The 25,339-nt window shown below is 38.5% G+C and overlaps 2 protein-coding genes across 4 annotated transcripts; one reads left to right on the forward strand and one right to left on the reverse strand.

Moving 5' to 3' along the window:
* The first annotated feature begins 4,910 nt into the window (after positions 1-4,910).
* LOC104594551 (ENTH/VHS family protein) lies at positions 4,911-6,875 on the forward strand. The gene is made up of 4 exons (XM_010254883.3): positions 4,911-5,449; positions 5,638-5,760; positions 5,859-6,020; positions 6,125-6,875. The coding sequence occupies exons 1-4, from the start codon at positions 5,313-5,315 to the stop codon at positions 6,735-6,737; spliced, it is 1,035 nt and encodes a 344-aa protein (XP_010253185.1). The 5' UTR covers positions 4,911-5,312; the 3' UTR covers positions 6,738-6,875.
* Positions 6,876-9,026: 2,151 nt separating this feature from the next.
* LOC104594552 (U-box domain-containing protein 33-like) lies at positions 9,027-22,621 on the reverse strand. 3 transcript variants are annotated; one of them, XM_010254884.3, is made up of 7 exons: positions 22,059-22,621; positions 21,559-21,677; positions 19,721-19,830; positions 12,358-12,898; positions 11,693-12,244; positions 10,309-11,031; positions 9,027-9,670 (listed from the first exon to the last, which is right to left on the reverse strand). In XM_010254884.3, exons 1-7 carry the CDS (start codon positions 22,342-22,344, stop codon positions 9,488-9,490), a joined length of 2,514 nt encoding a protein of 837 aa, XP_010253186.1. In that variant the 5' UTR covers positions 22,345-22,621; the 3' UTR covers positions 9,027-9,487. The 3 variants fall into 3 exon arrangements, with proteins under 3 accessions (XP_010253186.1, XP_088755051.1, XP_088755052.1); XM_088898925.1 differs by having other exon boundaries at positions 21,559-21,674; positions 22,059-22,197; XM_088898926.1 differs by lacking the exon at positions 21,559-21,677 and having other exon boundaries at positions 22,059-22,197.
* Positions 22,622-25,339: the final 2,718 nt, after the last annotated feature.

Raw genomic sequence — 25,339 nt, forward strand, 5'->3', positions numbered from 1 at the left:
GGTATCACTTACCCATAAAAATAAACTTTCATTGGTCCTCACATAAATCTGAAAAATGAACATGGGTTTCTTGGTCAATGGGAATTTGACCAACTTTCCCCCTCTCAAAATCCCAAAAAAAAAAAAAAAACCCGCCCCCTTGGGCTATGTTGGTTGAAGGAAAATATAAGGAAACTTAGGGAAACCTACACAAGGCTTGTAAAGGTTTTCCTACATTTCCCTTCCTTTCCCTACTTTTTCCTTTAAACCAAACACAGCCTTAGTGTTAAGACAATTGCAATTGAGTTAACTACAATTGAATCAAATTCCCATTCACCAACTTTTCCCCTCTCAAAATCCAAAAAAAAAAAGAAAAAAAGCCCCCTTAAGCTATGTTTGGTTTAAAGGAAGGGAAATTTAGGGAAACCTATATAAGGCTTGTAAGGGTTTTCCTACATTTCCCTTCCTTTCCCTACTTTTTCTTTTAAACCGAACACGGCCTTAGTGTTAAGACAATTGCAATTAGGGGTGTAAATGGATCGAGTTCGAATCGGATAAGGCAATATCCAAATTCGAATCCGATATCCAAATTCAATTCGATATCCGACGGATATTGAAAATTAATATCCGATTAAATATTTGAATATTCGATTTGATTCAAATTCGATTAACTAATTATTTTAGATAATTGATAAATATATAAAATAATTATTTTATTGATATAAAGTATATAAATTATTTATATAACTTAATTATTATATATATTATATAAAATATTTTATATATTATATATAAGAATTAAATAATCGGTCGAATTCGGATATTTATCGAATTGAATCAGGTCATATCCAAATTCAAATCCGATTAACTATTTGGTAAGAATAAAATATCTGAATTTGACTGATTAAATATTCGAATTATCCGAATTCAATTTGATTATGATGAATATTAAATTCAAAATTAGATTTTAATCACATGGCACTTGACCGTGTAGTAAGTTGTAGATGGTAGTCACTTGGACTCGCAACGAAATCTCATTGGATTCATCACAAGATTTGATTCTCAGCGGTTTTAAGGGGTCAATCCAATTTCGGGTTTTCCCCATTACAAATAGCCTTGTATTTTTATAAATAAAAACATGAAATGTCAAATTTACCCTCCTTTATTGTTCAAATTTTCAAAATAAAATCCACATTTCACGAAGATAAGAAGCACATCGTTGCTCCGTCTCCATCTCCATCTTCGTCCCCATCTCCATCTCTGTCTACCAACTATACCAATCTCTCGTATGCGAAAGTCAAGGGCAGGGCCTACCTTACCGGCCTCTCTCTCATTCTATTTCTTATTTTTCTCTTTCTTCTTCTCTTCTCATAGTTTTCGTCCCCCTGTCACCACTAAACCAGTGGTAGTGACTTCGGCCGGCCCTTTTCACCTTATTCAAAAGCACTATGCAAGTCAGAATCATCTTCTTTATTCAGAATCATCACAGGAAGCTGGGCTTTCTCCTATGCTTTTCAACACTACAGGTTATTGTTTGATGTGCTGGATGGGAGTCATCGGCTTTGATAATGGGAAGGGAAGGAGGGGTTTCAAGGTTCCGGGATTCTGGCAGGGGTTGCTACAGGGTCCGATGCCTGAGACAAATCGCACCAACAACATTTTTTCTTATGTTTCTTAGAAACCCATTATACAAAAACAGATTTGGGAGAGAACCCAAATACAAAAAGTCCAAAAGTCTGTAACTATCTTCAACTAAAATAACATACAGTGAAAGAAATACAAGGCCCCAACAAGAGTTTAGAGTGTTGATGGTTTATTAATTGAGGTTCTTCTTTTTTATCAAATTCTTCTATGGATTCTTAATTTCATTATATGGCTCTTGAACTATTCTTTCTATCTCTCGCCGCCTCTCTACTTTAATCTTTGTTATCTGAAACTAAACTCAAGATCTGAGATGCAACAGTTCAATTAAAAATTCCAGGGATCTTGTTCGGAGATGCTTTTGTCGATTTTGTGGCATACATTTGATTCGACACGTTTCTTCTAATTTCTGCAGTTTTATTTTACTGTGCCTCAGCTGTAATGTATGGTGTATGGTTTTCCCCCTCTTTTGCTGTAACTTAAAATATCTAAACCTTACAATCAACGTTTCAGCTTGACCTCATATTTAGCTTGCTTTTCTTTTAGACTGGTTTAACTTCTCTGTCTTCTTATCGCACCCCTTAATCCTATCAGATCCAGGAGGAGGTGAACGACATGCATGATTATCTTCTGTCTTCGTTCTCAAATCCAGCTTGATTACAGTCATCAACCATCGCTTTGAGAGCAAGCAGTTGTGGTTGTCTCTGTTCTTGCAACCTTGGATGATTCTTCTCGTAATGCCGTGTTCGAAGGGATCTATAGTTTGTAGACCTGTTCATGGGCCAGGTGGCCCGACCCCCGGACGGGCTTGAACAGGCTTTTTGGCCCACGGGCTTAACCTCGGGTCAAAAAACCCGGCCTGCATAAAATTCGAGCCGGGCTTGGGCTTTCCCAAAATAGCTTGGCCCGAGCTCGGCCCGGCCTGACCCGACCTATAGTTAAATCTAAGTAAACCTGGCCCAACCTATAGTTAAACCTAAGTAAAAACCCTATGTGATGTTCATTTGAATAAATTTTTTGATTTGAGAAGGTTGTTGATTCACTTGTAGGCCCATTGTTCATTTAAATAGGGAAAAAAAACATCTGAATTAAAATAGATAATGTCTATTTGAATAGGGAAAATTTTGAATTTCTTTTATTAGGTCGGGCTTCGGGCTTTTTATCAGGGCCGGGCTCGGGCCCAAGTTGTAGGCCCGTTGGTCGGGCCGGGCTCGGGCTCGGGCCTAACATTTTTTTGTCAATAAAGAGTCAAAGCCCGGCCCGGCCCATGAACAGGTCTAATAGTTTGTTTACAATGAAGTGGGGAGAGAAAAGGGGAAATGAGAGGAATAAATAGTTTAGATTGATGCAGGCTGGGATGGTGAAAGAGCGAGGCTATCTCAATGCCTGTTCCTAGTCATCAAAGAACATGGGACAGAGAGGGGGATGAGGAAGATGATAAGAAATGGCTAGAATATTGAGGGGAAAAACGAAGAGGGTAATATTGGGTTTAAAAAAAAATTATGCATTGCCTAATGTCACATGTGTACCGATTTTGATAGAATATTAACAGACCCTAACGGCAGGGATAGATCTAGTCAATTGTCAAAAACAATAGGGGTGATACAAGATAATAGTTAAACAATAAAGGTATGGGTCAATTAGCTAAACAATGGGCAGTCAATTGTACTGATACATTGTAAGAACAACAACAACAATAAACAATTGCAATGATACATTGAGAATATCTCTCATGAATTTTGATAGATACCTCAAAACACATCCCCACTCTGTATTGGAAACATATATTATGCATGTTGGAGAGCCATTTTGGAGTTCGCATCTGCACTCCGAGGTGCTCCACATGCACATCTTAGCATGCATTGGGAACATCTATGGTAGTTGTCATTGGGATTTGGGAGATGCTCCCAATACACAGTTGGGATGTACCTCCTTGTAGTGAATTCAAAAGGTCTCCTTATAGGGTACACCCCCACATGCAACAACCCTGCACACATAACATTGCAGCCACACATGAGGAACATCTCATCCTCTTACATGTTATTATGCATAGGGAGATGTTCCTAATGCAGGGGAGGTAGTATTTTGTGGGTAAAAGATAAGGAATCATGTCTTTGATATGGATTTGCTCCTTAGAATGTTTCACACAAATCTCACAACATGTTGCAATCATGCATTTAAAACATCTCCCCGTGGATGATAAGTTACAAGGACGAGATGTTCTAGATGTATAGCTCCAACTTGTCCCAAGTTGGGAGAGGTCCCAACAGCCATTTCAGCTATTCCCAATGTATCGCTGAAATTGCTGTTGGTCCCTTGGTTGGGACTAGATCTAGTAGTCTCACTCGTCCTTTGTGGAGAGATGTCACGGCTGCAATGGTTGTTGAGATCAAATCTAGACTTGCTCTCTTTGAATTAAGAGATCGGGATTCAGGACCAGCTTCAAATCCAAATCATTTTTTAGCAAAAAAGGTTTTAATAGGGATGTAAATAGATCAGATTGGATTCGAATTAAGGCATATTTGAATATTTGAATCCAATCCGACACTATTAATTATATATCTGATCTGATCCAAAGTTTTGATCAGATTTGATAGACATGGACTTAAATTCAAATCTGATCAGGTCTAAAAACTAATAAATTATTAAAAAAATAAAACTATACCAATTTAAATAAATAAATAACATATATATATATATTATATTTATAAAAATAAATATATAACATACATCGAATTGGATCAAAGAATAATCTAAATCCGATCCAATTTAGATCCTATTATCCATCTAAAGATCTGAACCAGAATGATTCGAATTCAACAAAATAGGATCGCATGATCCGATGCAGTTGTACCCCTGCGTTCTAAGTTCTAACATGATTTTTACCCGCACATGGTGGGTCTCGGTCTTGTGGTGAGATGTATGTGCGTATATATATAAATGAGATCACATCTCCGCCCCACAATGTCTCATAACACATTCCTGTCGTGTTTTGGAAATATCTCCGGATATCACCAAAACTAGTACTATCATCGGGAGATGTTTCCAATAGACGGCGGAGATGTGATCTCTAAATATATAATGTAGGAGTAGGAATCGTGTTGTCTCCAGGATATATTCCCTCCGTAGTCATTAATTGTTTTTTTATCAATAATAGAAGAAACGTCTACTCTTTTATTTTGCTAAATTTCCTTCTGTTTTTTTTTTTTTTTTTTTTTAATTTTGCAAAATTCTATTTTGCCGGTGCCCGTGGTTTTCAAATTCAAAAAATCGATGTTGACTTCAGAGACGAAGGCCGCCCAGGGTCTAGACTGTACGAGCCCCATTGGAATCGAAAGCCGAAACACGAAAGGGACCTTCCAAGTTACAAGTATAGGTTGAAACATCGACGTTCATCGGTTCATGTCCCCACCCCGGCCCCCAACCAGTTTACTGTCCAGATCTCTCATTCAATTCTTTCCACCATTTTAATCACTCAGGTCTTAGCTGACTTCTTCTCCTGCTTCTTCCTCTTCTTACGTCTGCATTCTATCTTTTAGGTGACATTTATTGCTTCAGCGGAGCAGTTGCATTTCCTGCTTACGCAAATCGAAAGGAATCGATACTAAATTCTCCTCCTTTTTTTATTGCCTCCCCCCTCCCCCCAAAGAAATTAAGATCTTCCTTTTCTTTCTCCTTCATCGATCACAGACATGTCGATTCTCGGAAACAACAACAGCACCATGGGTACTCCTTTCTTCCACGAGTTTAAGAAACATGCTTCTTTTTTCCTCAAAGAGAAGATCAGGACGGCGCGATTGGCCCTGACGGACGTTACACCCGCTCAACTGTGAGTATCATTTAACTCAAAGCTAACATCGGTTTCCTTCCCTTATTTTCTATTCGATCTCGATACACGTTTTTGAGTTTGATTTTTCATCTGGCTTTAATCATGCATCTTATTTCATCTGGGTTTATTGATTCATTCACTTATTTATTTATTTTTTTTTTTTTTGGGGGGGGGGGCTGGGATTGAAGCTTAACGGAAGAAGCCACCAATGGTGATCCATGGGCACCGGATACCCGAACTATGGGTTTGATATCGCGGGCGGCTTTTGAAGTGGATGATTATTGGAGGATTGTGGACATTCTTCATACAAGGTTCCTGGGTTTCTTCTTTTGTAATTCAATTTGTGGGATTTTACCCCTCAGTCCCTCACCTCTAACTCTTTTTCATTCCATGACTCCATGTGATTCAGGTTGTCGAGATTTGATAGAAAAAATTGGAGAATTGCTTACAAGGCTGTGATTTTATTGGAACACCTTCTGACCCATGGACCCGAGAGCGTTGCGGAGGAGTTTCAGAGCGACAAAAACGTCATTGGGGAGATGGAAACCTTTCAGTACATCGATGAAAAAGGGTCCCTAATCCAATCTAAGATCTTTTTTATTGGGTTATTGGTTTGCTTCTTGTCTCTGTTATTTTTGCCACTTATACTAGGTGGATTCTGTCGTTTTAATACAGATTCAACTGGGGCCTTGCTGTTAGAAGGAAATCCGAGAGGGTACTGAAGTTACTTGATAAAGGGCCTCTCCTCAAGGAAGAGAGGAACCAAGCTCGAAAGCTCACACGTGGTATTGAAGGATTTGGGAGCTTCTGCCAACGATCTTCTTCAGCAGATGGAAGCTTCAAAGGGTCATATCTCAGTAGGTCTAATTCTATCTACTGCAATCCAGGCAACCAAGACGATCAATTCTCGTCCTCCAAGGAGGCAGATTTAACCCAAAACGCCAAGAAAACACAATCGACTTATGAGGATTGCAATGTGGTCCTTGACAACCCAACAAAAGATTCAAGCTCTTGCAATGTCTCTAATCAAGGTCGGAGGCTTGACAAATATGATGATGAAATTAGTTCCAAGGAAAACATTGCACCCACTAAGCAGATGGAGGACTTGCTAGTAGAAGAACTTGAAGATCAAGACAACACTAGAGAATCAAAACCTCTTTTGGGTGGTCAAATGGATGAACTTAAGATTGAATATTCTGTGGAAAAAGATCATCCATTCAACCATACTGAAAATCAGATTACTGCCTCACTGCTTTTCACCAGGGACGAAATCTTGCAAGGATGTTGATTTTATAAGTTTGTATAGCCACTGCAGTAGATGGCTAGTCTACATATTACTTCACTACATTTGTTGAGTGACTGATAGAGGTGTTTGTTAAGCATTCGAGCTTTAATGAAGTTACTAAATGATGTAGTTAGAGGCTCCTGGCTTGGTGCATGTACGGTTAAAGCAGCGCTTGTTCAAACTCCAAAGGCAACTTTTTTCCCTAAATTTTTTGTTTATGTCCAAAGACAATTTCATTAAATCTAATAATCGAACCACTTTTTTTTTTTTTTTGATAACGTAATAATAAAATAACATGACATTCACCATTATTTTCAACGGAATAAGGGGTTAAGGTACAGGGCATCCTTTCTCACCATAAAATGACTACATGTTCTGTAAGGCAGATGTGAAGCAATTACAAAGAGTGAAGGAAGTGTTGGAAAAGTTTGAAGAGGTGTGGGCAAAAAATCAATTTGTTTAAGTCTAGAATGTTTTTTAGCAGTAACATTCAAAGAAGACATAGAAAAGATGTTTCAAAGGATAATGGAAGTGAAAATATTATCAATACTTGGGAGCCAAGTTGTGGATTGGAATGCAAAAAGAGGGGACTTGTAAGGAGATGGTAGAAAAAGTGAAGAGTAGAATGGCTTCATGGAGTTTTAAATTACTGTTGAAACAAGAGAGTTAAATTACTGTCACAGAACAACACTTATTAAATAGTTGCACAAGCAATTCCAGTTCATACAATGGGGGTGGAGATGTTGCGAGAATTTCTAGGTGGGGGTGGGGGTGGGTGGATTCACAAAGGAAAGATTGATACAAACAAGTGGAAAGTTTGTTTGATGCAGAAACAGACAAAATGGAGGACAGGGGTTACGGAGGTTTTAATGTTTTATGAAATGAATAAAGCTATGTTTGGAAAGCAGGTATGGAATTTTTAAAATTGCCTAAATGTTTAAGGAATGGATATATTTCAGATGCCAGAAAAAGAGCTCGGATTCTAGGTGGTGGAAAGTGGAAACAACTCCTGAAGGGAGATAAGAAGGAAAATGGCCTAACCTTTTGGCATTTTCCATTTTTTTTTATAGGCAGAGACCACAAAGTGGCCGCTGTCAAACACGCATTCTCGTGTTAATGCGTTATGGGCCCGAGATTTTACCATGTCACAAAGGCCCCAAAGGCTTTTTCCATACCTAAACAGTAAAATACTAAAATTCCTTTAAACCGACACGGTTGTTCTCTCTCTCTCTCTCCTTTTGTCGATTTTATCTGTCGATTGAAATCGTTCATTGGCGTCACGGTAAACCCATTACTAGCCCGTAGATAGGGTATTGAAAAAGACTGTTTCTTATTGAGTGCAATAAACCATTGAAAGTGGATTTCTTATTGAATGCATCTTTGAAGAATCCTGTTACAGAGTAATCTTGAATAGCTTTCATAAAATTCTATCTCTCTCTCATGTTACATAGTTATCTTGAATAGATGTTATGATGATGGATGAGGACGCCCTCATTGTAGCATGATTGCTCTTGCAAGTCCTCAAATCACTTGCCTGACCTCAATGCCACTAAATTGCTCTGACAGTTAATGTCCTATACCAAACATTTGTTAGTGTTTTGCCTGATTGCTCTATTGTGACCTGATCAGGGTTCAAATCTTGGAAACAGATTCTCTATATATACAGAGGTAAAGTTGCATACATCTATCCCTACCTAGGCTGGGGATAATGGATTAGCATACGGGGGTAAAGTTGCAAATAGGGGTTCAAATCTTGGTGGAAGCCTGGCCTTGTGAGCTGCCCTTCTATATAATGGATTAGCATACAAATTGCTTATTAGGAAACTCTGTTTATGAACATAGGCTGGGGATCAGAAACTATGGAATGCAAGCATTTCTTTTGGTAAAGATATGGAATGCAAGCATTATGAGGATGTTTGGCCAAGTTGCTTCTGTTTAACCAGTGTATAATAACTTGCCATATCAACATTTTAGCATGATTGACATGTTTATTGATGTCTAATCATGCATAAATGTAAGGGGTTTTTACTGTTTAGTCCACTCTTAAAAATCTTAGCTCCACCATACAGTTGGAATAGGTGCTGGTCTGAAATTGATGCCAATTTACGGACAGATATGAGTGTTATAGGTGAAGGTATTTATAATTTTGAATTTTTATAGGTCTGCAATTGAGTTCAGAATTCTGAGGTGGAGTGCAGTCAACTTATCGCTTGTAAATCCAAAGCTATGCCTAGATTTCCATGAAGGGGTGATTAAAAGTGTAAAATTGACCAGGGATAAGGTATAAACACATTTTGACAATTATGTGGAGTACAAACTGTCAGATACACTCGCGAAACATTGAAAAAAATCAAGATACATATGGATATGATATGCGTGAAAAACCAATATAAAACTCATTAATAGTTAAATAATAACTTTACGACATAGACCTTGTGGCTGAAGCATGAGCCCATTACTTAATAACATGATGATTATAAATCAGCTAGAATGCCCAAGAGAAGATGGGTGCAATATATACATGCATGCATGTAAAACCATCCATATACATGTAGAGATCAGAAATGATAAAACATGCATCGGCGTGTGTGCACATTAGACTCCGGTAACATTAGATTTTAATACTGGCAGAGCCAATGTTGGATGCAATATATACATGCATGCATGTAAAACCATCCATATACATGTAGAGATCAGAAATGATAAAACATGCATCGGCGTGTGTGCACATTAGACTCCGGTAACATTAGATTTTAATACTGGCAGAGCCAATGTTGGATAGCATGTCGAAGTGCATGGTTAGGTGTAAGATGCAGGTGGCTCAACTTCAAATTGGTCATGGGAGAAGTTTCCCTCCCATTTGCCAACCACCCACGCAATGCCTCGCCTTCGTAGGTGAAACCGTCTGCTGCCACCTGAGGATCATGCATTATCTCCTGCAAGAGTGGCATTTTATCCCATTAAAGTGAGCTACATTACACATCATGAGAGATGAGACACTTTCATACCAAAATCTACAGAGCTGAATGCCAATAATAGAGACCACAGGGTTTCTTTCATTTTTGTCACTCTTCAACCTAAGGATACCAAATGACCTTAATGCCGTTCCCAAAAAAAAAGGCCATTACCCACCAGCTATCTGGGGATCTTGGGAGGGGTGGACCGGATACAGGCCTAACCCATCTTAATAATCTCAGACTCAGACTAGATATGGCATCAAGGATTTAAGATTAACATCCTTAACACCCTTATAACCCATAACAAAAGCAGCAGTTCTAGCTGTTTGGATGTCTTGCTTCAATGATGTCATGGCCCATCCAAGCCATTGTAACCAAGTTAAGGTTCCATGCCAACAGTTCTCAATTAACAAATCAGAACATGTCTATCACATTTGACTGGAAAGTTTGGAAAAAAATCACATTTTCTACTTTCAAGTCAATGAATGATGATACACACATTAGGGAGAACACATGAGAGCTTTCTCATCTAATAACCATCAACATAATTAAATACTGCCATGTCAAAAAGCTTTAGCCTAGTCCAAAGAACCAAGAAGGTAATTCTTATCACTCACCTGGAGGATTGGACACAAGAAGAAAGATGGCACTGGTCGCTCTTCAGCAAGATGCAACTGCTCCAGATCCCTCACAATAGCTGGTGTCAGCTCAGGCCGATCACGACTGTTCAACTCACAGAATTTTAAACCATGGTCTACCAGTTGCCTTGCCACAAATGTAGGCCATTCTCCGGCAGATGGATCCAAGATTGATGCTAACTTTCCATAAGACACTGCCTGGCGCACCTCACTCACTAATCCTACTGGGTGCCTGCCAGTGAGTAGCTGTAGAATAATGATCCCAAAGGAGTAGATATCAGACTTGGATGTCAGGTCTCTAGTCCTCTCTATTTCTGGATCCATGTATGGAAATGCACCCTTTCCCTCTGTATTCCAGCGAAAACTTGGGCAACGTGCAGTTTCCTCAGGGACAAGCCTGCAAATCCCAAAATCTCCAATCTTGCAGTTGAATTCTGAATCAAGAAGGATATTTTCAGGTTTAAGGTCACCATGGATCATTTTCTCGGGTCTGTAAGTATGCAAGAAGAGGAGGGCACTTGAAACTCTGGCAGCAATTCGCATTCGGGTCTTCCAGGTCAGGGGAGGATTGTTTCTCCTAAAGAAGAGGTGATCCTGGAGGTTCCCATTTGGCAAGTACTCATGGACAAGGGACCATGCTTCTGGGCAGGCACCAATTAAGGTCACTAGATGAGGATGCTGTAGTTTGCTGAGAACTACAACCTGCTTGTATGAAAACAGAAGATGTTAAATTCATATGAGGAATGCTATTTGGCTTGTCAATGAAAGCCCGATAATAATGCAATCATTATTTCTTTATTATAATCAATGTTATTTATGAACAAATTGAGTCCTGGAAGGGTAGTTTAATGAAATACATGCTTTACCTCTTCTCAAAAAAAAAAAAAAAAAAGAAAAAGAAACCCCGAGTCCTGAACAGAACAAAAAGAATCATTAACCCTTTCAATGTTGAACATGATGAATACATGGTAGAGGAATGAGCCCATCATTTGACATGTCCTCCCAATTAGATATCCTAGGCTGAAAAGCATCCTCATCTAATAATTCAAAGGAGTTCGCCTATTTCATTTTCTTTGGGATGATTAGAAAAATTATGGTGTGGTGAATGATCCATGAAAAGAATTAAGAGGAAAATCCAATGGCTGATCTGTTGGTTGACACATATTGATTAATGGGGAAAAATTCCCCAAAATTGTAGTCTTCATGTAATAGACAGGGGAAAGCAGCTTTTCCATTTGCCATTCCAAAAAAAAAAAGAAAAGAAAAGATGGCTTCTATCTTTTGTTGTTGTTATTGTTATTATTGTATCAAGCCTTAATGGAAATGCACAAGAAAGAGGGCGGGGGGAGGAGAGGAAGCTCACCTCTTGTTGAAACTCTGATATGCTTTGCACGTTATGCGGATGCAATTTCTTTATAGCAATACTTCTATCAAATATCTCTCCTTTATAAACACAACCATATCCTCCCTGCCCGATCTTGAAACTCTCTGAAAAGTTGCATGTTGCAGTTTGTAGATCCAACCGAGAAAACTCTGTGAACATGGGCAGGTGATTGACAAACCCATCTAACCCTTTACCTTTCGTTGCTCCATGTTGGCTACAACTTCTCCACCGTTTCAGCTGACATAAGGCCTCCTCTTTTTGTTGCTGGATCCTCTGCCCTTCATGTCGGAGAGTTTCTATGGAAGCTTGGATGAGCCTTAATTCTCCAGTGGCTTCATCTCGCCGACGCATGGCTTCGTGGGTCTGAATGTCAAGTATAGCTACATTTCTCATGGTCTTCTGTAGATCTCTTATCACTTCTTCCCTTGTTTCTAAGAGATTTCTTTGTTCTTGTCGAGTAGTTCTAAGTGCTTCCTCAACCTCTTTTCTGAGCTCAACTTCGTGTAAGAAGGAAGCTTCAAAATCTTTGACCTAGTAGAGCAAGGAATGCAGTCTTCTCAAGAAACATGTTTTTGAATTGTGGTTATGGAACTGGTATAGCATAGGTTACTAACAAGTAAGCAAGGGAATAACATCAACACTACCTTGTTGATAGCTTCAATGGCTTCCAATTCCAATTTTTTGGACCTCAGTAGCTCCACACATGCTTCATTCTTTGATGCCTCAACTTCTCTCCTTGCTTCCTCAAGCTGATTATATAGTCTTTCTTTCTCTAAATTTAAATCCGACTCTGATGACACCCTTCTTTCAGTAGATGAAGCATGCCCAGAAATTGTGCCAATTAGGTCAAATCTATCTAGTGAACAGGATCCACTGGTAGATAAAGTCTCTTCTGTTTCATCTTGTTCCAATTGATTGCAGCTACTGACTCCATTAGATACTCTCCCAGGAATAGAAGTGGATCTAAAACATTCTGGATTAAATATGATTTCAGGTTTATGATTATGTGGTAAGCTAGACCTTAATCTTTCTGCATGTACATTTTCAGGTGGCAGGACGTTTGGACTTTCAGAAGACTCCCTTGTCCAGACATGTTTTCCTTTGTTTACAAACCAGACTTGACAGAATGCAGGAGCGTTTTTGGCCACATAATTTGCCTTGGTAGAGTTCTTCACCTTCATGCAGCTGCATAGCAACATAAAAATTGCATACTTGGCTACTTGCAGAAAGAGCATGGAGCAAAACTTCATAATAAATAACCAACAGCAGCAGAAAATATATCATGCAAGTCATTAAAGTTGGTAAGTGGTTAGCTGATTAATAATAATTGGCAGTAGACACTGAACCAAGGTAGCAGTAACAACAAATACCAGCAAATTCTTATCTTTGAATTCTGAATATAGATAAAAACATGTTTAATAATTCCACCTCTCCTCAGTATATAAAAAGATCAAGTACTCAAAAGTGCAAATGGCTTTTGATTAGAAGAGTTCCCACTCAACAATACGGATTATACCCATTTAGACAGGTCCTTAAGTATTTCCTTTAAAGAAAAGGAATTCAAAAGGTTCCTTAAAATGGAAGGTTGTGGCCAATGTTATGCAGGAGAGAAGAGAGGAAGAGAGAAGAGAGAGAGGAAGAAGAGAGAAGAGAGATCTGAGAGCCAAAAGTACTGTTGGCGGTGCCATCTTTTGGTATATATACTAGGGCAACAAGATATAAAAGGAGAAAATTACAATAGTACCCCTGCAGTACTATACTTAGAGAATTAACAGCCTTTTAACACTCCCCCTCAAGTTGGGACATAGATGCCAATCATGCCCTACTTGTCACATAAATCATGATGCCGTGAGTGGTGTAACCCTTTTGTAAAGATGTCTGCAAGTTGATCTTCAGAGCTAACATAAGGAGTACACACTTCCCCTTTGACGACCTTTTCTCTGATAAAGTGTTTGTCGACTTCAATGTGTTTAGTTCTATCATGCAACACTGGATTAGCAGCAATGTTTATGGCTGCTTTGTTATCACAGAATAGGGTCATAAGTCCATCAACTGGAAAACCCAACTCACTCAACAAATTTTTTAGCCACATAATTTCAGCCACTCCATGAGACATTGCCTGATATTCAGCTTCAACACTAGATTTAGCTACCACATTCTGCTTTTTGCTTCTCCAGGTAACTAGATTTATCTCCTACAAAGGTACAGTAGCCACTAGTTGACTTTCTGTCATTCAGGGATCTTGCCCAATCTACATCAGTATACACTTCAACTTTCAGATGTCCATGCTTTTGAAACAACAAGCCTGCACCTGGGAACTTCTTAAGATATTTGAGAACTCTTTCTGCTACTTCAAGATGGGTAATCTTAGGGGCATGCATGAATTGACTAAGAATACCCATTGCATAAGCTATGTCTGGTCGAGTCATAGAAAGATATAACAATCTTCCTACAAGTCTCTGGAACTGTTTCACAACCTTGATGGATTCACCTTGACAGCCGCCTATTTTGTGGTTAGGATCAATAGGGGAATCAACTGGCTTCACTCCCAATTTTCTTGTATCTTGGAGTAGATTTAGGACATACTTTCTTTGGGAAATGAAGATACCCTTTTGTGAGCGGGCCACTTCAATCCCAAGAAAGTACCTTAGAGGACCTAGATCCTTCACTTCAAATTGGGTAGCAAGAAAATTCTTCAACTTTTGAATTTCATCCTTCCAATCACCAGTGATAACTATATCATCAAAATATACTATCAGTGCTGCAATTTTCCCTTCCCCTCTTTTCACAAACAATGCGTGATCAGATTGACACTGCTTGTATCCTCTTTCCTGTACTATTTATTACATGGAACCTGCTAAACCAGGCTCTTGGTGATTGTTTCAGCCCATATAATGATTTATTTAACCTGCACACTTTCTATTCATTACCTTGAGCCCGAAAACCAGGGGGTTGTACCATGTATACTTCCTCTTCAAGGTCACCATTCAAAAAGGCATTCTTGATGTCAAGCTGATGAAGATCCCAATCAAGATTAACAGTTAGGGAGAAACTGACTCTAATGGAGTTCATCTTAGCAATAGGTGCAAATGTTTCTACATAATCTACTCCATACACTTGTGTAAACCCCTTTGCCACTAAACGATCTTTATACCGTTCCAAGGTGCCATCAGCCCTGTGTTTAACTGTGAAAACCCATTTATATCCAATTGGATCATTTCCCTCAGGAAGATCTACTAGTTCCCATGTGCCATTTATATGTAAAACATTAATTTCTTCCTTCATAGCATCTGCCCATTCAGGTACTGAAAGAGCTTCTGCCACATTCTTAGGGATAGGAACACTATCAATGGAAGAGAGAAAGGCCCGAAAGGAGGGTGAAATGTTTTCATAGGAAACAAAGTGGGAAATGGGGTGTTTAGTGGTGCAAGATCTAGCACATTTTCGGTGAGCAATAGGAAGGTCAAGGTCATTAGCAACAAAAGTATCAATAGCAATAGGGTCAGGAACATCAAAAGGAACCAAGGTACTTGAATGGGTATGATCCGCCCCCAGAGAGTGATGGCATTGGTGGTACAACTTCTAGGTGCCTCACAGCTCTTGAACATGGTTGGCCTTTGTAACGACGAAAGAAGACACGAAAGGGAGGAGGATAAGGAAGAGGAGGGAGCTAAACTAGTTTTTCCTCACTCCTACACTCCCCTTGAGGAGAAATAGGGAAGAAAGACCCACTCTCAAAGGAGACATCCATAGAAACATAAAACTTTCGAGAAATAGGATCAAAGCACCAGTATCCCTTTTGAGTGAAGGAGTACCCCAAGAAGATGCAAGGAATGGCACGAGGATCTAATTTTCCACGAGTGAGAGACAAATTCTGAACAAAACAATGACAACCAAAGATACAAGGAGGAATAGAAAAAAGGGGAGCCTTAGGAAAAAGAAGCTGATGTGGGGCTTTGCACTCTAACCAACGAGAGGGCATGCGGTTGATGAGATAGGTAGCACAAAGGACAGCCTCAAGCCAAAAATGTTTCGGGACATTCATATTAAATAGTAATCCCTGGGCCACTTCAAGAAGGTGTCGGTTCTTTCTTTTAGCAACACCATTTTGTTGTGGTGTTGGGGCATAAGAGCTACGGTGAAGTGAGCCACGCGAAGCAAAAAACTCCGTAAGATCACTATGAAAATATTCTTTGGCATTATTCAATTGAAAAATTTGGATTTCAGTTTGAAATTGGGTGAAGATCATCCGCTGAAAATCTTGGATAATATTTGGTACTTCATCCCTGGTTCGCATGGGATATACCCATGTATATCTAGAGTAATCATCGATAATGGTAAGAAAATACTTGTAGCCACTCTCAGATGGTAAAGTAATAGGGTCCTAAACATCAAAATGAACAATGTGGAAAGGAAATTTAGATTTATTGTTCTTTGAAGAGAAATGAGTTCTACACTACTTACTCAATTAACAAGTTTGACAAGTAAATTCCGACACTGATACTAACTTAAACAACTTTGGAAACACAATTTTTAAAAACTCAAAAGATAAATGACCAAGATGACTATGCCATAAATAGACCTGACTCTTAGACTCTGTGACTTGAAGACTAGCCTTATTCTCCAGCATGTAAAGCCCATCCACTATACATCCTCTACCAATCGTCTTCCCCGAGGCCAGATCCTAGATCACACAGTAAGAAGGGAAAAAGGTCACTGAGCAGTTTAAGGAATTAGTAATACTACTAACAAAGAACAAATTAATGGGAAATTTTGGGACATGTAAAACATTAGACAGGGTAAGGCCAAAGGGAAGAAAAATGGTTCCTTGACCAACTATGGTAGAGTACCTGAGTAGCCATATTTGCCATGGTGTGCTTTCTTGTACCTTGTTGTCCTGACTTTTTATTCAAATTTGAACATTGCTTCTTACTCAGATCTTGAGCCCATTTCGGCTTCCCATGAAGATCCCAGCATGTGTCTTGGGTGTGTTGGGGTTTCTAGCAATGAGTACACCATAGTTTGTCCTTGTCATCCACCTTTTTCTGAAAATCCCCTTTCTTAAAGGTATTTCCCCCACCTGTAGTAACACTCCCTTTTGTTGCCAACACGACTGCATCCCCTATAGAATTGTTCATCAAATTTCTTCCGCTTTCTTCTGATTGTACTAGAGCATAAACTTCCTGGACGGATGGAAGATCTTTGCTACCTAGGATCTGGACTCTGATAGATTCATATGCAGGGTTCAAGCCATGTAGGAAAGCAAACACTCTTTACTGGAAAACAAGTTTTTTGTACAACTTTGCATCTTCATCACACTTCCAGTCCACACTCCGATAATGGTCTAACTCCTTCCAAACAGAGGTCAAGTCTGAATAGTACATAGACAGACACCTCTCCTCCCCCTGTTTACAAGTGGACGGTTCTGCCTGTAACTGGTAGATTTTTGCATAGTGATGCAGTTCAGAATAGGTTGATTTTGCTTGTTCCCAGATCTCATTTGCCGTTTCATCCCACATAAAATTCCTTCTTATTTGATGTTGCATAGACACTAAAGGCCAGGACATGACCATGATGTTTTCCTGATTCCATCTGTCATATTCAGCACTCCCAGAATTGGGTTCTTTAATTCTCCCATTTATATAACCTATCTTTTCCCTTGCAGTGATGTATAGCTTGATCCCTCTTGACCACTCTAAATAATTTAAGCCATCGAGAGGAATAACAGCCATGGGAAAGGATAGGTCCACACCCCTACTCATTCCATTCTGCATTGAGGAAACACCGGATGTAGCAGAATCTTCACCACTCATGACTACAGATTCAAAAACTCTTAAAGTGGGCACAAAACCTTTAAAAAAAAGGTCTAACACCAAGGGAGAAAGGAAACCCCTTCTTCTCTTCGAAAAAACAACCCTTTTCTGTAAAACACAAGTGCTATTACAGTGCATACAGGTCATCTCTTGGCCTACGCATCAACAGAAATGTTGTTACAGCAAGTACAGGTTACTCTCTGACCTTCAGTGCACCATAAAAGCTACTATTGCAGCACACAAAAGGCCTTCACGACCTACAGTTTATACAGGGGTTAGCCGACCCCACAAAAAAGGAAAGAAAGAGGTGTTGATCACCTCACATCCAACCAATAGACCTAGTACAGGTTTTGCCCTAGCACACGACCAGGAAAAAAAAAAAAAGAGAAGGAGAGAAGTTACTTCAGTGCGTGAGAAAACCTTGATCTTCAATCAGCTGAACAGTAGGTGTGGGCGGCAGATCTGGAAATCTGGTGTGAAGGAAACTGTTCACTCGACCTCTCCTTTTAGATCTGATAGCCCCGCTCTGATACCATGTTATGCAAGAGAGAAGAAGAGAGGAAGAAAGAAGAGAGAGAGAAGAAAAGAGAAGAGAGATCTGAGAGCCTAAATTACTGTTGGCGGCGCCAGTTTTTGGTATATATACTAGGGCGACAGGATATAAAAATAAAAGGAGAAAATTACAATAGTACCCCTACAGTACTATACTTAGAGAATTAACAGCCTTTTAACAATATGATGAAGGTCCCATGTCCCAACAAATAGGGTATAAAACAGGTCTTATCCTTCTAACTCTATATGCCATGGTCCAAAAATGCATGTTAGACATGTATGGATTGGTCTTTGCAAATCATAGTCATACACATATAACATCTATTTATGGGAAAAATACACCCACATATCCCTTGCCTAACTTACTTACTAGGGTAATCTACAAAAAAAAAAAAAAATCAAATAACGCAATGAATTAAATAAATAAGTAATCTCCTAACTTATCAAAAATAAATAAATAAATAAATAATCACCTAATTGATCAAATCACCACCTAAACATATCCCTCATATTTCCACTTAAGTTGATTCAATCAGTATTCAAGCCATAATTTACTTCTTTTACTGCTGAAGATTGTTTTCCAGCAATACAAATATCTTAATCTTGAATTTTCTTGTAAAACCGTTTTTTTGTTGTTAGTTTTCTTCTAAAACCATACTTCAATGCTGTTTTATTTCTTTTGTTTTTTTTGTTTTTTTTTTTCTTGGAGAGACATACATTAAAAATCCTGAACTAGGAATACAATCAAATTCATCATCCAGACATCCATGCATCTATTACCTCATGCAAATTAGCATTCTAAATTGACCACCTAAAATATACAAAACGACCACTACAAGGCCACCAATCCCAAATAAATCTTTTGTAGTTATGTTGAACAAAGGAGAATAAATATGTCACTTGATGGCCTGATGTGATCTGCAGTCAATTAATTAAGAAGTCACCCATGAATAGCAGCCAATAACTCAGCTCAACTTTCTCCCAGGGGGTTGACCAAGAACATTTTATAAGTATAGGTCTTCAGTACCATGCTCTCGGCTCTCCATATTTATTACTTAACCCTTGAATATCCTCTAGGCACAGCTAGAGAGGGTTAGAGATTAATATATCTGCACATTTTTAGCTGTGTCATTACAGAACTTGATATTGTGTCACCTTTCCTTTTGATTGTCTATGTATTTTGTCATTATTATGGAAAATTGTTTATAATGGACTTGAAAACAAAATGAACATCAAGACATGGTCTCCATTATTTACTGTTGCCATTTTTATAAGTTTCATTTTGGTTTTAGAAGTGAGGGCCCTGCTTCATCTCTGTTGATAACAGAGACTGGATTTCAGTAGCAACGGTTAGCGTCCAATTCAAAACCAACCAATAAATACACTCATATGAGCATGCATGTTGAAAATTGAATTTGGTTGGTCTGGAACCTATCCGGTGGCTCCATCATAACCAGGCCTGACCCAGTTATTAACCAGGTTCCTAGCTTCACGTGGGAAACCAAGAAGATTTGGCAGGTTGAGACAAAGACTGGTGTCCTAATTTTGAATTCAAGATCCATCACTGCGTGCAGCAAAATAAAGTGTGCTTATCAATGGCATTGGGTATTAAAAATAAAAGAAAAGAAGGCAAAGGACTTACTTATCTGATGCTGTACCCATTACAAGCTTCTTGATGCTACGCATGTTCACCAGATCTAAAATACCTTTCTGTACTTGGCCAGATTCAATTGCAATGATGCTTGCTTTAACCTGCAACATGATGATTACTTTTTGTGAGATGAGATAATAAATAATAGGATATTCATAATAATACATATGTTTTGTGTATATTGATCTTCATAAGAATATCTTTTTTTGGATATTCTAGCAACATAGAAAATTATGATCAATAAAATATATGTTTTCTTTATAACTGACAAGGGGGAAACATAACCACACTAAAAAATCCTCCACTGTAGGTTCAGAATTCCTTCTGATGAGATTCACTTGGACCTAGGTATGTAATCAGATTGGATTTGGATTGGATTCAGCAAATACGAATCCGATCAAATTATTGAAAACTTGCATCCAAATCCAATCCGAAATCCCATCGGATTTGAAGACATTGGATTTGAATTCGAATCTTACCAAACTCAGATTGGATTCAGATTTAATCCGACTTCGTGTTAATTTTTTAAAATACAAAAAAACTAAAAAGTTAATTACTTTTCAAGTTTTATATGTAATAAATTAATGTAAATATAACATACTGAATTTATTATATATATAAATTCATATATAATATAATATGTAAAAATATACTTTTTATAATTTTAAATATAATTATATAACATTTGTTATATTAGAATGAATAAATATTATAACATAATCGGATCGGATGTTGGATCAAGCTGCGGATTTTCAGGTGTATTGACAGGCCTACTTGGACTTCTCCATCTCCATTTATAGGTCAAGTCATTAAGATTATTCAGAAGGCTCCTTGCCAAACCATTCTGAATATATAGATTCCCTTGTGTCTTTTTTCCTGAATATGGCAGATAACCAACAAATATTTTGTTCAACATGATTGCTCAAACTCAGTAAGTTCCAACACGTCAATGGGTCCTGATTCCTGAAACTTGATCTCTAATTCAAATTTTATTTGCCCAGAAAAGTATCTATCATCACATCCCCTTTCACATTTTGGAGGAGGCTCACGTACAAATCAACTGTAAGAGAAAATATTAGTTGATAAAGAGGAAACCATGGAGACTTCTCTTCCAGACAACCTTTTCATGCATAAACACCATACTGAGAAAGAAGAAAACCACTTATTTGCATCAACGGAGATTATAAGCAGAAAGACCATAGACAAACTAAGGCAGGTGAGGACAATAGTTTTAGACTTTTAGATTCTTGCCACCTTAGAGACATTTTTATGATGCACACACCTCATTGCACCAATTTGGTATTAGGGAGGTCATAGTTTTAGCAGCCAAGAATGGGGACAATGAATCGGGGTAGGAGTGGGACTACTTATTTCGGGAAATGAGGGCACAAAAGGCAGTTTCTTAAGATCCAGTTAGTGGTTGAAAGAAGTTTCAGAGCACCTCTCTGTTAGCCCCAAAGGGCATATGTCAACTCACACAAACTGACTTAACAATCACTTTTATTGAACATAAGCTGCTTTAAAGATTCCCTCTCCCTGTCCCATGTCTTCTTTCCGCATCTCCCTCAGGTGCAAGATTTCGCAAATTTGCAGACAGCTAAGGTAAGCCAGGACCGAATAAATCCTAAATGCCAAATAAAATGACTAATCCTCATTTCCTTGCATACAGAAGGAAATGGTCCATACCACTAACATACATGAAAGTGCAGATTGTCCTAGTATTTTATATTTCTTTCCAAATATGCAGTTTTTTTATCCAGAGATCTATCACTACTGATGTTACAGTTATCATTTATTTTTGGAAACAAAAGAATCATGAGACAGAAGACCTTAGCTCTATGGCAGATGCCCAAGTAATTAAATAGAAGTTTCTTGGTCCGTTCCATCTCTTCTTTTCTATAAGCAGATACCGTTTCCTGATTTGCTTGATTTGCAGGAAGTTTTCCTACTACATAAATTTAAAACTTATTAGCCCACCGCCATGGAGAGAAGGAAATTTGGTTAATAATGAAGCACAAACAAAATGAAGTTAATAGGAAGGGAATCCAAAATCTAATTAAGAAAATAATGAAGATTGTATGTATTTGTAAGTACTGTTGAAGAAGAAACTGATAAAATAGACTAAAACCTGATTAACAAAATGAAATTGAAGATTAATATTTAATGAATAGCCGGAACCAACTGATAAAAAAGAAGCCGACAAATCGATCTTGAAGTCCGAATATCAGTAGCAAAGATGAAAAAGAAAAAACACCAAACAAATTCTTTGAGAAAAAGAGGCAAAATTGGCAGGGAAAATTAGAGGTGAGAGAAGAGGAGGAAAACTTACAGAGGGTGGGAATCGTGGGAGAAGGTTGATGAATATGAAGAAGGCATATATATAGGTTTTTGAAACGCCGGAACGTCCAATAAAGCAAAGCTATAGTTTTTTCTATAGAATTTCCGACTGCCACATGTACAATGTCAGCACCGTCTACTGCAATTTCCGGCGAGAGGGGAACAATGTGAGGGCCTCGAAGTCCCAGGTGAAAGGCAAGTGGGAAAGTAGGGGAATCAAAGAGTTGGATGGAGTCATCTCCAGACGGTTCAGGAGGGGAAGGTTCCAAAAGCTCCATAGGATCTCCTTGTTCTCCTTTCTCTCTCCGTGAATAGTCTCAGATATGACTGATGGTGGTGGTGATAAGGTAGCGAAGGCTGATTCTTTACTCTTGTACATCGAGATCTTAACTATATCTTAATTGTTGACTTCATGTCATGACTCATGAGTCAGTCCAGAGTCGAGATGCAGTTGCAGACTTGGAGTCGAGCAGACTAGACTGCAGGAGTATTTTTTTTTTGGTAGATTTTTTTAATAATGGTGCTTCAAGTTGTCTTTGCCGTCCTCCTGTTTACTGATCGGAGAAAGAGGGAGGTTGAGGTTCAGTAAATATTGTATTGTTTTATGTATTTACACCGTAACCGTATTTGCAGCTCTTCAAAGTCCAAAATGAGGCTCAGCAGAAAAAAAGTTGAATCAATGTGTTACGGTGGAGATCTAATCAGCACATCCCTGCCGTATATTAGAAACATCTTTCTTTCTAATAATGATATAAGACGTTGTAGAACTGATTTGAACTCATCACGATGACGAATACCATTCGGGATTTTCTATTTGGAGACACGTAATAGAGATGTGTGGCTCTAATTGACGGCGGATAAAAAGTTTGTAGAAAATCTGGGGTCGATGAATATGCTCCAACGTGGGGCCGGACATGATAGACAGAGAAATAAAATGGTCAACATTCAACAGCACGAGGCACCTACAAACCATTCCCACGTGCATTCAACAACGTGAGAACGTCTTCACACCCATGTCACGGCTACATCCATACTCCGTGAGAACATAGAACGGTCAACATTCAATTCCAGATCTCTTATAGTGTGTTATTAAAAAATTGTTCCCACATGACTTCACCATCGTCGTGTGGTGGAAAGTGGAAACGGATTAGGAGTTGAATGGTGCTGGGATATATTACCACCACCTGTTCCCACATGTCTTAGACATTACAGCTGTGCATTACAAATATTTTGAAGAGTGAAGAGTTCAAATCTGCGCCTCACAACGTCCGCACATCCCGGAAACGTTCATCATTTTTAATAGCGAAATGAGGTGAAATCAATTGACACCGTAAAAATTAGTAAACAATCAGGTGAATTTTTATCAGTCACGGAGAACATATTTCCTGCGACCCTTGATTCAGGGCAAGCCCGACACCCCTCACGATATTCTTCTTTATCTTTTTCATGGAATATTGATGGTGTTCAAAAATCACTGTGGGGGTCTTTGCCTCTTTGTGATTTATCCCGTGTCTGCAACGGCGTCTCAAATTCACGAGAAATTGTGATTTATCAAAGCCTTTCCCCAGTCCCTAATATCCACATACACCTAACCTACCCGCTCCAACTACTCTTTTCTTGGTTGGTTGGTTCTTCTGGTCTTTACTCATCTGGATATGGATATGGATATTGCTATTTAGTATAGGGTGGGGGTGCAAATGATATTCTCCAGGCTCTCTTCCAAAATCACATTGTTTGAGTCATACATATACACATACGCATACTATGCTGCTGTATGCTCTATGACCATTTTGTAAGGTGGTCTGCTTCTGTTGGGATTTTTGTCAATAAAAGTTCATTTTCACTTACAAGAGTACTGATATATATATATATATATATGTGTGTGTGTGTTAGTCTACACAAAATTGGGCAAATATAAAACCCATCAGTATCACACCCTTAAAAAGATTGTATCAATGAATGAAAATGAAGTGAACAGAAAAATGGCAATGTATATAACCTGCAATAACTTTTAAACATAAAATGGCAAGTTATTTCAAGTCTGACATGTTCACCTTTGTGCAAAGTTGGTGTGGTTCTTCTTAGGCTGCAGGCATCAGAAACCGATCGAGTCACTGTCGTTCCAACGCTGTTGCATGCGTCACCTGCCCCATCAGCAGGCAGCTAAGTGGTGGTTCTTTTCAAGTTTCAACCATGCCAGTGCTCCTGAGATCACAGTTTGACTGCAATGTAGGCCAGCTTCTCTTCCATGCTCCTCACTGTTTCACCTCCAGGCTCCAGCTAGCTGACCCGTGTTCAGTTAGCATTTTCTTCAGGGCATCAGTGTGTGTATGATCTCTGCCTGCCACTTCAAGACGCAGAGTTGCATGTGGATTGTGGCCTGTGGGGGAGGGAGGGCATATCCAGATCGATATAGATAGAAGGAGGCTGCTGGCTATTAACACCATGACCAGAAATCAGAACAATATCTACACAAGTGAACAAACATATCATCGTCACCATAAATAATAACAATAATAAGTGTCAAGTGGGAAAATTCCACTTTAGTACCCTCAACCTTGGGAGTGGTGTCTACTGTCTAGTACCCAAACTTTTAAATGTATCACTGCAATACTTAAATTTTCAAAAAGTGTTAAGTTGGTCCCTGCCGTTAATGGACTGTTAGTTATCAGTTAAAAATGTCAAAACTACCCTTCAAAAGAAGACATTGTTCAATGTCTTCTACCTTGAAACTGAACCGGTTATCTTCAAAAAAAAAAAAAAAAAGAGAGAAAAACCATGAAATATGATAGAGGGAAACAATAACTGAAAGCAAAGAAATAACTAGACAAGAATGTGTTTCAAATCTAAAGGTAGAAGACAATGACTTCATTAGTCTAGAATCTCAAACACTTCAACCGGTTCAGTCTTAAGGTAGTTTTGACGATAAACAATGTCTTCTTTTAAATGGTAGTTTTGATATTTTCAACCGATAACTAATGGTCAGCTAACGATAGGGACCAACTGAACACTTTTTAAAAGTTTAGGCACTGCAGTAACACGTTTGAAAGTTTGGTTATTAACTTGACACTACCCCCAAAATTGAGGATACTAAAATGAAATTTTCCCTTATATTATTATTATACAAGTGGCAGTGATAGTCACGCAAGCACACAAACATGAAACCCATCAATGAACTTAACACAAATGCTATTGCTAGCCATACCAGCAAAGCAATAGAAGAATTTATTTGTATTAGCCACCAATACCATAACTATTCCAGTCCCATGAACT

Source organism: Nelumbo nucifera, chromosome 2 (genome assembly GCF_055504915.1).
Source record: "Nelumbo nucifera cultivar China Antique chromosome 2, China Antique-T2T, whole genome shotgun sequence".
NCBI classification, from domain to species: domain Eukaryota; kingdom Viridiplantae; phylum Streptophyta; class Magnoliopsida; order Proteales; family Nelumbonaceae; genus Nelumbo; species Nelumbo nucifera.

What these genes read in the sequence shown, in the direction of transcription:
- LOC104594551 (XM_010254883.3), top strand. Translation starts at nt 5,313, where the DNA reads ATGTCGATTCTCGGAAACAACAACAGCACCATGGGTACTCCTTTCTTC. An exon ending in GACGTTACACCCGCTCAACT is followed by an intron (nt 5,450 to 5,637) that starts GTGAGTATCATT and finishes CTGGGATTGAAG; the next exon opens with CTTAACGGAAGAAGCCACCA. An exon ending in CAGTACATCGATGAAAAAGG is followed by an intron (nt 6,021 to 6,124) that starts GTCCCTAATCCA and finishes GTTTTAATACAG; the next exon opens with ATTCAACTGGGGCCTTGCTG.
- LOC104594552 (XM_010254884.3), bottom strand. Translation starts at nt 22,344, where the DNA reads ATGGAGCTTTTGGAACCTTCCCCTCCTGAACCGTCTGGAGATGACTCC. An exon ending in GCATCTGCCATAGAGCTAAG is followed by an intron (nt 19,831 to 21,558) that starts GTCTTCTGTCTC and finishes ATCATGTTGCAG; the next exon opens with GTTAAAGCAAGCATCATTGC. An exon ending in TATCAGAGTTTCAACAAGAG is followed by an intron (nt 11,032 to 11,692) that starts GTGAGCTTCCTC and finishes TCATACAAGCAG; the next exon opens with GTTGTAGTTCTCAGCAAACT.